This window comes from Phacochoerus africanus, chromosome 2, assembly GCF_016906955.1.
Source record: "Phacochoerus africanus isolate WHEZ1 chromosome 2, ROS_Pafr_v1, whole genome shotgun sequence".
NCBI lineage: Eukaryota > Metazoa > Chordata > Mammalia > Artiodactyla > Suidae > Phacochoerus > Phacochoerus africanus.
Window position 1 is genome coordinate 113582885 of NC_062545.1, and position 14488 is coordinate 113597372.

General features: G+C 37.3%; 1 protein-coding gene across 5 annotated transcripts in view; it reads left to right on the top strand.

The window, feature by feature from the left end:
• Window positions 1-14488, top strand: part of ICE2 (interactor of little elongation complex ELL subunit 2) — a 69131-nt gene that overhangs the window by 36046 nt on the left and 18597 nt on the right. For 4 of the 5 annotated variants that reach the window (XM_047766208.1, XM_047766210.1, XM_047766207.1 and 1 more), the window contains one exon: window positions 2261-2390. In XM_047766208.1, coding sequence (XP_047622164.1) covers window positions 2261-2390 — 130 coding nt within the window. Of the gene's footprint in view, window positions 1-2260; window positions 2391-13777; window positions 13813-14488 lie in introns of all 5 variants that reach the window. The other variant, XR_007133079.1, reaches the window with a different exon arrangement.

Consider the following 14488-nt stretch of genomic DNA (forward strand, 5'->3'; position numbering starts at 1 on the left):
ATGTGTATGTCCCTTGAGGAGGAACCAGGATCCTGCCCCAAGGCTATAGTATTGTTGCTTGACTGTTCCTTCCTGTCTTTGCATTCCCTCCCTTCCCTGATCAGCAACTATTGGAACCTGTCCCTTGGAATTCAGAGAAGGCCATGGAAGCTGAATGAGGCTCATTTCCTAAAAACAAGAAATGAGGGACACAGAAAGGCATTTGTGCCCAGGAGCCCCATAGGACCCTGCTCGGTTTCAAGTTCTACATATAATATGAAATCCAGATCAAGTACTTTTGAATTACTTTGAATGACTTAATGTTGTGCTCTGTATTGTCTGGCTCAGTTAACCAGATTTCCGAAGAGTTATATTCTAAAGTGATTGAAAAATTAAGACCCAGTTATTTTAAAGTTTATGCTGACATTCTAGGGCCAGAAAAAAGGATCCTGAAGGTGCTTGAATATTAGGAAAGAACACAGTGTACCTGTTGGCATTAATGACAGGACACTAGCTATGAAACATTGAGAAATGTGTGTAAAAGTTTGGAAGGTTTATGTGAGAAATTCTAGGAGAACCAAGAAAAGCATTCACTTAGGGAAAATAGAAGCTACCAATTAAGGGATAAAGGAGATAGTAAATTTAATTTTTATAATTTGAAAACTTTGTACTTAAAATTTCACTTTAATTTTGGATACCAAGATAAAATATTCAGACTTTTCTTTCCCTAGGCTTCCTGGAGATGGCAGTAGAATACATATAGAAATTAATACCAGATTCAGGACTTAGTTTTATAAATATAACAGTATTAAGAAAATCTCTCAGAGTACTTTCTGCAGAAAGAGTAATATTTCTGAATTTAAAATCTTGAGTTAATTCTGTTACCTATTCAGGATCCGAAAGGGGATCTTCTTTATCAATTACTCTTTTTCCAACTCTGCTATCAACTGGCTATGTGTCCTTGAGCAAATGTCTTAATCCTCTGGACCTTCATTTCTTTATCTCTGGCTTCTATTTGCTACTATTAGCAACCATAAATGCAGATTACCAGTTGCTAAGAAATTATTAAATAATTAAATACTTTTAGTAGTAAGACTATCTTAATCATAATTTTTTTTTTTAAATTAAGCCACTGTAGGGGCCCCTGGAACAAGAGCTCCTTAAACATGTAAAGTCTTGATTTTCACCTCATATTCTGCATTTTAACAAAATCACTAGGTTATTCATATGCACATTGAAATTTAAGAAGCACTGCTTTAGGAGTTTTACAACATTCAAGGGTAATAGTGAACCAAAGTTATTGTTAACAGAAATTTTACTGAATTTGGATTGTCCTTACTACTACCATTGTGCCAAGCCCACTAATTTGCCACTTTGTGAAAAATCAGTAATTCTGAAACATTTATGAAATATTTATGAAATACTCAAGTACAAAAATGGTGACAGCTTAGTATAATTTCAAAAGTACTAAGTAGCTGTATCACTTTAAGTTCCTTAAATCATGTGTTGCTCCTTCTGCAGCTGGAAATGAAAAGACTGCTGTTAAGAGTAGAATTTTCTTTGACAGAAATTAGATAACATGAGCACAGTGAACATGACTAGGGTTATAGTTGTTATTTATTACAAGCATGTATTTCCCTATATATCCTCCTTTAGACTAGTAGTGGGTATAGTCATTTTACTTAATCTAATTAGTGTCCTGACCAGTAAACTGTAAGTGGATATTTGTCAAGTACTTGGTGTCTGGAATAAAGCCCCTGTATTAATGAAGATGGCGACCTTCATTGGTGTTAATGTAGGTATTAGTGCTCAGACATTCATAGAATGAAAGCAAGCTGCTCAGAGTCCAAGACAATGTGACTAATGCTTTAAAGGGGCAAAAAAGTCTTACCTTTTTTACCTTCTTGAGAATTTTTAGTATATATTCCAGCCATGGCTTCCTAGCTTCTAGCTTTGAACCTTTGGGCAATTACGTATCCTAGGCTCTATTCCAGGGATTCTGTTAGTATTGTTCTCTGACAGAAATAAAATGTTTGCATTTGTGGGGAGATTTTGGCTGGAAGTGGGAGAGGCTGTTGGTTCACAGACTCTTATTTATTCCCCACTTGCCTGCATCTTCCAAGGATTCTAGCCATCTTTCTGTCTGGATCCTATTGTATATGAAAGGATGAAATAAGATTACCTAAAAGCATTTTGAAAGTGACAAAATTACATAGGAAAATGTATTTGCTATTAATAGTAAATTAATGGAGCTTTATAAAAGTATAACCTTGGATTGCAGCAATTTCCAGTTTATGTACTACCAAAAGTGGAGTATCAAGCTTGTTATGGAGTTGAAGCTCTGACTGAAAGTGAACTTTGTCGCTTATGGACTGAGAGTTTATTGCATTCTAACTGCTCATTTTATGTTGGTAAGTTATATAAAAGACTTTGCTCTCCTTTTTAATTCCCTTGCAAATATATACAATTCAATTCATTTATAAATACTTTCATTTTGTACTTGTAATTTTCAGTTTTCTGATTGTATTACTATTTCTTTGTATTAAAACATCAGTCCTCCAGAATTAAATGGCAAGGTGGGTGTACTGATTATCAGATGTTTTCTTATTCCCTTGTTAATTGTACATGAATGTCAATGTAATTGTTTTATGTTCAAAATGCTTATTTTATGTAGCAGTGTAATTAAAAATCTAGATGTGTTTTCTAAGAAACTTCTTTTAAAAGTACTATTTAATTGGTTTAAACATACAGAAATTTTCTTAGAGTATAATGATAATTGTTTTTTAAATCTCAAATATTATCTTGATGAAATGGTTTTTTTTACTCTTGTTTTGTGGTTTTGTGGGGGGAATAGTTAGGCAGGAACTTAAGTTGTGCTGGCTGAGTTCATGTACAGGTAACATACCTTACCTGAAAGATGACTTGCTAATCATTATCGATACTGTTCTGTTCCATTGGAATGCCTAATCCTATACTTCTCAGTTCATCCAGTTCATCTCAATCCATGCCAGCTGTTTCAAGCTGCCCCTCGATGATGTCATTTCCTTTCTTTTGATCTCTCACGCATTCCACTTTTATAACTTGTTGCTTTCTACTTTATTGTTCTTTTTTAAGCTTATTCTATCTTCCCATTAGACAATAATTGGCTTAAGGACAGCTTGGGAGTTCCCACCATGGCACAGTGGATTAAGAATCCGACTCTAGGAGCTCCTATCGTGGCTCAGTGGTTAACGAAGCCAACTAGGAACCATGAGGTTGCAGCTTCAATCCCTGGCCTTGCTCAGTGGGTTGAGGATCCGGCGTTGCTGGGAGCTGTGGTGTGGCTTGCAGACGCAGCTTGGATCCCAAGTTGCTATGGCTCTGGCATAGGCCGGTGGCTGCAGCTCTGATTAGACCCCTAGCCTGGGAGCCTCCATATGCCGTGGGAGCAGCCCAAGAAATGGCAAAAAGACAAAAAAAAAATCTGACTGCAGTGGCTTGGGTCACTGCAGAGGCATGGCTTCAATCCCTGGCCTGCTACAGTGGGTTAAACGATCTGGCATTCCTGCATTTGTGGTATAGATGGCAGCTGTGTCTCACATTCATTCCCTGGCTTGGGAACTCCATATGCTGCGAGTATAACCACAGAATTTAAAAAAAAAGAGAGTCTGATGAAAGTGTATTATAGTGTTGAGCATAATTCCTGGTGTGTAATAAGTGTTAAAAATGTGTTTTTCTTGCTCAGTCAAGAAATGGTTACTCACCTGAAAATTTTTTTCATAATTTGGTTAAATAGTGTGTGTATATATATTTTTTTCCTTTTTTTAGGGTCACACCTGCGGCATATGGAGGTTCCCAGGCCAGGGGTATAGTTGATCCAAAAATGTTAAATGAAAAATTTCGGAAATAATTCATAGTTGTTTTTTTTTGTTGTTTGTTTGTTTTTTGCTTTTTAGGGCCACTTACGCGGCACATGAAGGTTCCCAGGCTAGGGGTCTAATCGGAGCTACAGCTGCCAGCCTACACCACAGCTGCAGCAACACCAGATTGTCAGCCCACTGAGTGAAGCCAGGGGTGGAACCCGCAACCTCATCGTTCCTAGTCAGATTCGTTTCTGCTGCACGTAACGGGAACTCCTATTTTTTTATATTTATTTTTTGCCTTTTTAGGGCCACCCCGAGGCATATGGAGGTTCCCAGGCTAGGGGCTGAATTGGAGCTGTAGCTGCCAGCCTACTCCACAGCCATAGCAACATCAGATCCCAGGATACAACTCTTAGGATATTGCTAGGTGTTTTGTTTTGTTTTGTTTTTCTCTCCTTTTGGTTCCTTGTGTACCTACCAATTTCAAACCAAATTATATTTTATATAATGTGAAATGTTCCAAAATTATCCTTAGGAACTAATAAATATTTATCTGTGTATATACATAATTGTATGTATATATTTGTGAATATATAAGCTAATACAGCAATATTTCTTTTTTTTTTTTTACTTTTTTTTAGGGCCACACCCACGGCATATGGTGGTTTCCAGGCTAGGGGTAGAATTGGAGCTGTAGCCACTGGCCTACACCACAACCACAGCAACTTGGGATCCAAGTGATGTCTGCAACCTGCACCACAGCTCACAACATCGGCAGATCCTTAACTCACTGAGTGAGGCCAGGGATCAAACCTGCCTCCTCATGGATCCTAGTCAGATTTGTTTTCACTGCTCCACGACGGGAACTCCCTACAGCAATATTTCTAACCCTTATTTATGAAGTATGTGCTATGGGCCAAAGACTATATTGCCTGATTACTAATCCTCACTATTAAAATGTTTAGGAGTTTCCCTTGTGGTGCAGCAGGTTAAGGATCTGGCATGGTTACTGCTGTGTCACGGGTTCAATCCCTGGCCCAGGAACTTCTGTGTGCCATGGATACAGCCAAAAAAAAGGATTTATCTCAAGAGGAAACTGAGGCTTTAGAGAGTTTATTGCTCAAGATTGTATAATTTGTGGGAAACCCAGAATTTATATCCATATCTTTTCTGATTCCACAGCTTATGCTTTTCCCAATATAATAGAATGTGAAAATGATGCTGAATGTGGGAGTCAGAAGATATGTGTATGAGTACTTCATACTTGATAGTTCTTTTACCTTGGGTAAAATCATTTCAGCTTGCTAGGCCTCAGCTCTTTTGTCTATATAATGGACATCTTGATATTTTGTTCAGTCTACCTCTGGGAATATATACACAAGTCCTTTTTATTGCAATGATTACATAATATAATGTCCAAAAAGTAGACTTCTCCTGATGAAAGCAGATATAAGACAAAGAAGTATACGGACTTCCCCTGTGGAATAACTACTTGGCATTATCTCTGTAGTGGCTCTGGTTCAGTCCCTGGCCCAGGAGCTTCCATATGCTGTGGGTATAGTCACATGTTTAAAAAAAGACAATGAAGTATATTGACTTTGCATATTTTTATACTGAGGAAAAATTAGCTGTCAACCTAAAGTTTAGATGAAAATATGGAAAATCATCTTTATGATACTAGAGTAAGAAAGGATTTCTTAACCAAAAATTAAAAGCAGACTAAAATAAAAAACCTGAAAACGGAGTTCCCATCGTGGCACAGTGGGAAACGAATCAGACTAGGAACCACGAGGTTTCGGGTTCGATCCCTGCCCTTGCTCAGTGGGTTAAGGATCCAGCGTTGCCGTGAGCTGTGGTGTAGGTCACAGACGCGGCTCGGATCCCTTGTTGCTGTGGCTCTGGCGTAGGCTGGCAGCTAGAGCTCCGATTAGACCATAGCCTGGGAACCTCCATATGCCGCTGGAGCGGCCCTAGGAAAGGCAAAAAGACAAAAAAAAAACCCTGAAAACTTCTCTATATGTATACATAATTTTTTTTTTGGGACTTGTCCATGGCAAGTGGAGGTTCCCACACCAGGGATGGAACCCACTCTATAGCAGCAACTGAAGCCCCTGCAGTGAAAACCCTGGATCCTTAACCCCACTGTGTCACAAGAGAACTTCAAAACATAATTTAAAAAAATGTCTACATAGTACTCCTGTCCTAAGACACTGTCAGTTATATAATACACCTTTGATTTGGTGATATGTTTTTCTTTTCCATTTTCAACTTTTTAACTATAATATACGTTCAGAAAAGTAGAAAATACATTTACAGCTAAAGGAATTATAGCAAAGCCAGCACCCAGTAACTAGCAGTAACTAGCACCCAGATTGAGAAGTTGAAAACTAACAGTGTCCCCAGGTGACCCCACATTGTGACCCTTCCCCATCATAGACTTCTTCCTCTTCTCCAGTGGTAACCACTATTCTGGCTTCTTAGGTAACTGTTTTGTTTCTGCCAGCTCTACACAATGGAATCGTAAACTTCTTTGTTTATAATGTCTCTTACTTAACATAGTTTTTGAAATTTATCCATGTTGTGTATAATAGTACTTTATTTTTATTGTTTTTGATGTATTCTTTTGTAAGAATATGCCATAATTTATTTCTCCATTCAACTTTGGGAGCTTATTTAGGTTGTTTTTATGTTAATACAACCATGGACATTTCCCCCCACCCCCATGCCCATGGCTTATGGAAGCTGCTGGGCCAGGGATTGAATCCCACGTAAGGCTGGAACCTTAACCCACTGAGCAGGGCTGGGAGTTGAACCCTCACCTCCACAGCGACCCAAGCTGCTGCAGTCAGATTCTTAATCCACTGCACCACAGCGGGAACTCCGCAAACTTCTTTTTCTATTGTCAAGTGTTTGTTTGGTAGTTCTCTCTTCTTTTAAATGTTACAATTATTTTTCTTCTACTCTGAGGTGTGCTTTTTTAGTTTCTTGATGGTGTCTTTTGAACTTCATATAGACCAAGATTTAGCTATTTCCTTTATAATTAGTGCTTTCTTTGCCCTATTTAATAAATCTTCTCTACAGCAAGATCTTCTTGAAGCTTTTTTAAAGAAAAATATTTAATTTCTAGATACCACTTTATGTGGTATTATTTTTGCATGGTATATCAAGATTTTTTTTTTTCAGTTTTCAGCTCCATTTATTGAAGGGATGGTCCTTTCTCTGTTCCTCACCAGTGTTATAAATCATATGTGAATCTAATGAGAATAATGTGAGTTTTTAATCTGGACTCTCTGTTTCTCTGTCCTTGAGGCAATACCTGCTTTAATTACTCTAGTTAGAGTAATTGCTCTAGCTAGACAATTAACACTGTTTTACTAATTAATTTTAAAAAATGTTTTACTTATAAAAAAATACAACTTAAATGTTTTACTGTTTGGTAATAAGTAAATCTTGTCAACTTGCTATTCTTTAAGAATTTCTTTGCTATTCTTGGCCCTTTGCATTGACATATTTTGGAATCAACTTGGCAATTTTTGCTAACAGCAGCTAGGAGATTGGGATTTTTGTTAGAAAGTGTGTTGACTCAATCAGTGTGGAGCAAATTGACAGCTTTACAGTAACAGGTCTTTCAGTTTGTTAACCTTATATATTCTTCTGTTTGCTTATACCTTTAATTTCTCTTAATATTTTTATGATTTTCTGTAGAGTTCTTGCATGTCATTTGTTAAATGTATTTGTTAATAGTTGATATTTTTTGTTATTAGAAATGGTATTTCTGAAATTTTATTTTCTTATGGTTACTGATAATACAGGGTTTATTGGTGTATGGATTTTTGATATTCTATATATGAGTAATTTTGCTAGACTTGTTTATTCTAATAATTTATAAATTTTAAGTATAATTATTATTATATGTAATATAATTAATTAAACATTTATGTTCTCTGCAAATAATGACCCTTTTATTTCTTCTTTCCAGTCATTGTACTTTTTTTTTCCCCTTGCTTTCTTTGCCTGGAGTTCAAATAGGAAGTTAATAATGGGCATCCTTGCCTTATGTCTAATCTTAAACAGGAGGGTTTTCAACATTTCACCATTGTGTTTAGTATTTTGTATAGGTTTTTATAGATACCTTTTATTAGAAGAAATTAGTTCTTTTCTATGCCTAGTTTAAGAATTTTAATCATGGTTGGGTAAAAAATACTTCATCATGTATTTTCTTTGCATTTACTCATATGGTATAACTTTTCTCTTTTATTCTACTAATGTGATGAATTATATTAATTTTAAAACATTTGTCCAGCCTCATGTTCCTATCATAAATCCAGCTTACTCTTTTTATATATTGATAGATTTAGTTTGCTAATATTTATTCTGCCATCTGAATTTATGAGTAAGACTGGTTTGTAATTTTCCTTGTGGGGTATTGGTATTAAGGTTAAGTTTATGTCATAAAATGAGTTGGGATCTATTTCCTCTTCTTCTGTTATCTGGTAGAATTTGTATAAAGTTGGTGTTATTTCTTACTTAAACATTTGGTAAAGTTCACCTGTGAAGCATGTGAGCCTAGAGTTTTCTTTTTGAGAAGATTCTAATTATCAATTTAAGGAATTCTCTGGTAGCTCAGCAGCTTAAGAATCTGGCATTGTCACTGCTGTGGCTCAGGTCAGGTTCAGTCCCTGGCCTGGGAATTTCCATATGCCATGGGTGCAGCCAAAAATAATATTTACAATTTAGTTTTTAAATTACTTTCAGAAACATTCATGTGTTTAGTTTCTTGTATCAATTTTAATAACTTGTGGTGTGTATGCATGTATTTTTTAAAATAAATTTGTTTTGCTTATTTTTCAAAATTTGCATAAAGATATTCATAATATCCTCTTAAGATTTTTTAATGTCTGTAGTAACTCGTAATTATTATACATTACTAATAATTTGGGTTTATGTCTACCAATTTTTTATATTTTTCTATTCGACTTGTCTGTTCAAGGACTTTGTTTTGGTGCCTTCTTGTGAATTGAGTAGTCTTTTAATTTCATCTTTTTCCTTTATTAATAGGATAGTTATATGTTAACATAATTATATACTCCTGTACCTTTCTTTTAATGGCTATCACAGAGCTGCCCTAACAATAGCTACTAGTCACAGGTGACTATTTAAATTTAAATGTATTAAAATCAAATTTAAAATTCACTTTCTTAGTCATACCACCCATATATCAAATGCTCAGTAGCCAAATCTGGTTATGCATAAATACACATATTATACAGTGCATATATTTTTATCATCAAAGAAAAGTTTAATCAGACACTGCTGCTGCAGTGATTATAACATTCGTTTCTGACTTAACACCATTAATTAGTACTTTGGCCTCTTCTCAAACAATGGTATTTTATTTTTATATACATTATTATCGGTGTATACGTTGAATATTCATTTACACTTGACCATATATTTACCCTTTTTAATGCTTCTCTTCTTGCATCTCAAAGATTCTAACTACAGTTGACCCTTGAGCAATGAAGGGATTAGGGGTGTCAACCTTCTTCACCATCAAAAATCCATGTATAGTCATCCCTCGGTATCTTCAGGGGATTGGTCTGAGGATGCTTATGTCTCATAGTTGGACTTCTGTATCTGTAGATTCAGCCAACTACAAATTGTGTAGTACTGTATTTATTGAAAAAACCTATGTGTGCAAGCGGACCTGGCACCGTTCAAATCCTCATTGTTTAAGGGTCCACTGTAGTATAATTTTTCTCTATATAAAGGATACTCTTTAGTATTATTTTTTTCATAGTTAACATATTTTATTTCTGTAATAAAACATTTAGTTTTATTATTTTTACTTTTTTCTTTTTTAATTATTTTTATTTTTTCCATTATAGGTGGATTACAGTGTTCTGTCAATTTCTAATGTACAGCAAAATGACCCAGTCACACATATATATACATTCTTTTTCTCCCATTATCCTCTATCGTGTTACATCATAAGTGACTAGATATAGTTCCCTGTGCTATACAGCAGGAGTTCGTTGCTTCCACTCCAAATGCAATAGTTTGCAAATGAGTTTGAATAAACATTATTTGATTTTAACACAGTATCGTTAAGTACAGGGTGCTTTTTTAAGCTGACAAGTGACATTTGTTTTTTAAAAAGGCTATAGGATACCATTCTTGCTATTAATCCCAGACTCCCAGTCCATCCCACTCCCTCCCCCTCCCCCTTGGCAACCACAAATCTGTTCTCCAAGTTCATGAGTTTCTTTTCTGTGGAAAGGTTTATTTGTGCTGTATATTAGATTCTAGATAAAAGGAATATGGTATGATATTTGTTTTTCTCTTTCTGACTTACTTAGTGTGAGAGTCTCTAGTTCCATCCATGTTGCTTCAAATGGCATTTTGTTCTTTTTTATGGCTGAGTAGTATTCCGTTGTGTTTATGTACCACATCTTCTTAATCCATTCATCTGTCAATGGACATCGGGGTTGTTTCCATATCTTGGCTATTGTGAATAATGCTGCAATGAACATACAGGTGCATGTATCTTTTTCAATGAAAGTTTTGTCCAGATGTATGCCCAAGAGTGGGATTGCTGGGTCATAGGGTAGTTCTATAGTTTTCTGAGGTAGCTCCATACTGTTTTCCACAGTGGTTGTACCAATTTACATTCCCATCTTTGGTATTATTTTTGTTACAGACCTGCTAGTGTCTCAGTTTATTCATCTGAATTTGTTTTGTTTTTGTTTTGGTCTTTTTAGGGCCACACTTGCAGCATATGGAGCTTCCCAGGCTAGGGGTCGAATTGAAGCTGTAGCCATTGGCCTACACCACAGCCACAGCAACATGGGATCCGAGCTGTGTCTGCAACCTACACCACAGCACATAGCAGTGCTGAATCCTTAACCCACCGAACGATGCCAGGGTCAAACGTGCATCCTCATGGATACTAGTCAGATTTGTTTCCTCTGAGATACATTTGGAACTCCCTGAATTTGTTTTTATTTCGCCTTTGGTTTTGGAGGATAAATATTTCATTGTTTGCTAGCTTTTTTGTTTCTGTTGAAAAGTCAGCTGTTAATCTAATTTTTGCTCCTTTGCAAGTAACATGTGTCTTTTCTTTGGCAGACTTTCAATTTTATCTCTCCCCTTCAACAGTTTTCCTACAATGTGCCTAGGTTAGTTTTTTTTTTGTAAATATTCCATATATAGGTGTATGTATATTTGTATGTGTGTGCATATATATATTGCAGCATATTGCCCCTTAATATGTGATTTGATGACCTTTAAACAGTTTGGAATAATTCTCAGTCTTTATCTCACCAAAGATTCCTTCTTCCCCATTCACTCTCTTTCTCTTCTGAGATTTCAGTTGTGTTATGTTACATCTTATCTTAATGTCCCTTACCTTCTCTTCTATATTAACCTTCTTTTTGACTCATCATGCGTGATTCTCAACATTTTCTTCTAGTTTACTAATTTCCTCTTCAGCTGACCCTAATAAACTACTTCAGCCATCACCTGAGTCCTTAATTTCAGTTACTGTATTTTTTGGTTGTAGATTTTCCATTTGTTTCTTTTTTATATATACATTATAGTTTTCTGTAGAAATTCTTGATCTTGTCTTAAGCATATTAGGCAAAGTTATTGTAAAGTGTATATCTAATACTTCTGTTTTGAAGATTCTTTGTGGGGGAGTTCCCATCGTGGCGCAGTGGTTAACGAATCCGACTAGGAACCATGAGGTTGCGGGTTCGGTCCCTGCCCTTGCTCAGTGGGTTAATGATCCGGCGTTGCCGTGAGCTGTGGTGTAGGTTGCAGACGCGGCTCGGATCCCGCGTTGCTGTGGCTCTGGCGTAGGCCGGTGGCTACAGCTCCAATTCAACCCCTAGCCTGGGAACCTCCATATGCCGCAGGAGCGGCCCAAGAAATAGCAACAACAACAACAAAAAAAAAGACCAAAAAAAAAAGATTCTTTGTGGGTCTTTTCCATTGTTTTTTGTATATTAGTTTCCTAGAGCTGCCATAACAAAGTGACAAGCTGAGTAACTTAAAACAACAGAACTATTCTTTCACAGTTCTGGAGTCTGGAATTCCAAAACGAAGGTGTCACAAGGCCATGCTTCTTCCAAAACCTGTAAAAGAATCCTTTCTTGCCTCTTTTACCTTCTGGTGTTAGCCAGCAATCCTTGGCATCCTTGGCTTATAGATGCATCATTTTCATCTCTGCCTCTGTCATCATGTGGGGTCTTTTTCCTGTGTGTCCCTGTAGTCTTCCTATAAGGACACCATTCATATTGAATTAAGTACTCACCCTCCTCCACTATGACCTCATCATAACTGATTATATCTACAACAGTTCTAGTTCCAAGGAAAGTCACTTTCTGAGGTAGTAGGGGTTCATCATGTCTTTTTACAGGGACACAATTCATTTTATAGTATGTTGTTTCTCTCTCTCTCTCTTTTTATTCTATGTTTTTTCCTTGTATGCCAGAATATTCTTTATCAAGGGCCAAATATTGTATGTGTAAAATTATAGAGATAATGTGAGAACTAAAATGTTATCTTCCTCTAGACAGAATTACTTTTGACTACACTAGTAATTCTCATTCACTAAGAGATATAAGTGATTTGAAGCTTAACCTTTGGGCTCTGCAAAGGCCAGTCTGTTTTCCACGTATTGCTAGCATGCTGCTGTTCAGGTTCTGACATTGTCAGTCTTTGGAAAAGTCTGTCTGCAAAGCTGGCCCCAAGCTGGTATCTGACAACCTGGCTAGTAGACTGTTTTGTACACTAATAATAAGACTTCCTCTAGCTGATAAGGATGGCTCATTGTGCCTACACTGTACAAAGAATATGGCTTATTCTGAACATTTGCTTTCCTTCTGAGAGCCTGGAATTTTAATATGTGTTAGGTAGAAGGTGCCTTCATCATAAGTCCCCAGTAACAAACTTGAGTGCTGAGTCTCTAAGTTGCTCTGGTATGAAAAAGAAATGTTACTGGAAAGATTAAATGCATCTGTGTGACTCCAGTGGGAAGGGACTTTTTTAATTGTGATAAAATATACATAACATAAAATGTACATTTTAACCATTTTAGTGTACAACACAACTTTGTGGTATTAAGTACATTCACGGTGTGCAGCCATCATCACTGTCCGTTTCCAGAACTTTTTCATTGTTTGTGATAGAAACTCAGGAGAGGACTTTTTTTTTTTTTGGTCTTTTGTCCTTTTAGGGCCCCAGTAGTGGCATATGAAGGTTCCCAGGCTGGGGGTCTAATCAGAGCTCTTGCTGCCAGCTGTTGTGCCAGGGCCACAGCAACACCAGATCCGAGCCTCGTCTGCGACCTACACCACAGCTCACAGCAACGCTGGATCCTTAACCCACTGAGAAAGGCCAGGCATCGAACCCCCAACCTCATGGTTCCTAGTTGGGTTCGTTTCCTCTGCACCACAACGGGAACTCCAGGAGAGGACTTTTGAAAATTGCACCTCATTTCCTCTGAGCTTCACTCCACATTCTTTTCCTTTTGCTAGTCCTCCTTTTGCTTGTATTCTTTGCTATAATAAATCTTTTCCATGACTACAGTTGTGTGCTGAAGCTATGAATTCTTTTTACAGAATCACCAAACCAGGAGCCTAACTCAGAACTTAAGTGCTTATCTAATTCATAGACCCTGATCTACAATTTTTATTCCTCTAATCCTGAGAAACTCTTGAAAGCTCTGTTTCATTTCTGAGCCTCTCAGTTGTTTTTTTCCAGATTTACAGACATTCCTAAGAGAGAAGCAGCCCTAAGTGCCAGGCTCACATCTCTGTGTTTCTTTCTTCCTCTGGTTATTGGTTCCAAATATATTTTCAATCCATTTGTCTGGTTGCCACTAACAAATTAGGTAATTTAATTACTCCTGCTATTTATTGCCTTTTTCTCTTTTGTTTATTGTTATATCCTAGGCACAGAGAATATATCTGGCACACAGAGATATTCAGTAAGTATTTCTAGAATGGCGAAGTTGGCTTGGAATTTGTTTTATTTTGGGGGGAGGGGGCTGCACCTGCAGCATATATAAGCTCGCAGGTTAGGGGTCCCAGTTGGAGCTGCAGCTGCCGGCCTGCGCCACAGCAACACTGGATCTGAACCACATTTGCAACCTACACCACAGCTTGTGGGAACACCAGATCCTTAACCCACTGTGTGAGGCCAGGGTCAAACCTGCATCCTCACAGAGACTATGTCAGAGTCTTAACCCACTGAGCCACAAGGGGAACTCTGGCTTGGATAATTTGTTGAAGGAATAGTAAGAGTCAAGGAGGGAGTTCCCGTTGTGGCGCAGTGGTTAACGAACCCAACTAGGAACCATGAGGTTGCGGGTTCGGTCCCTGCCCTTGCTCAGTGGGTTAAGGATCTGGCGTTGCTGTGGTGTAGGTTGCAGAGGCGGCTCGGATCCCACATTGCTGTGGTTCTGGCGTAGGCCGGAGGCTACAGCTCCGATTCGACCCCTAGCCTGGAAACCTCCATATGCCGTGGGAGCGGCCCTAGAAATGGCAAAAAGACAAAAAAAAAAAAAAAAAAGTCAAGGAGAAGGGAAATGGTAGAAAATAAACCATTGAATTTATATATTTCGTTCTTTTTATTGTCCCTAGATGTATGTAAGACAAACCATT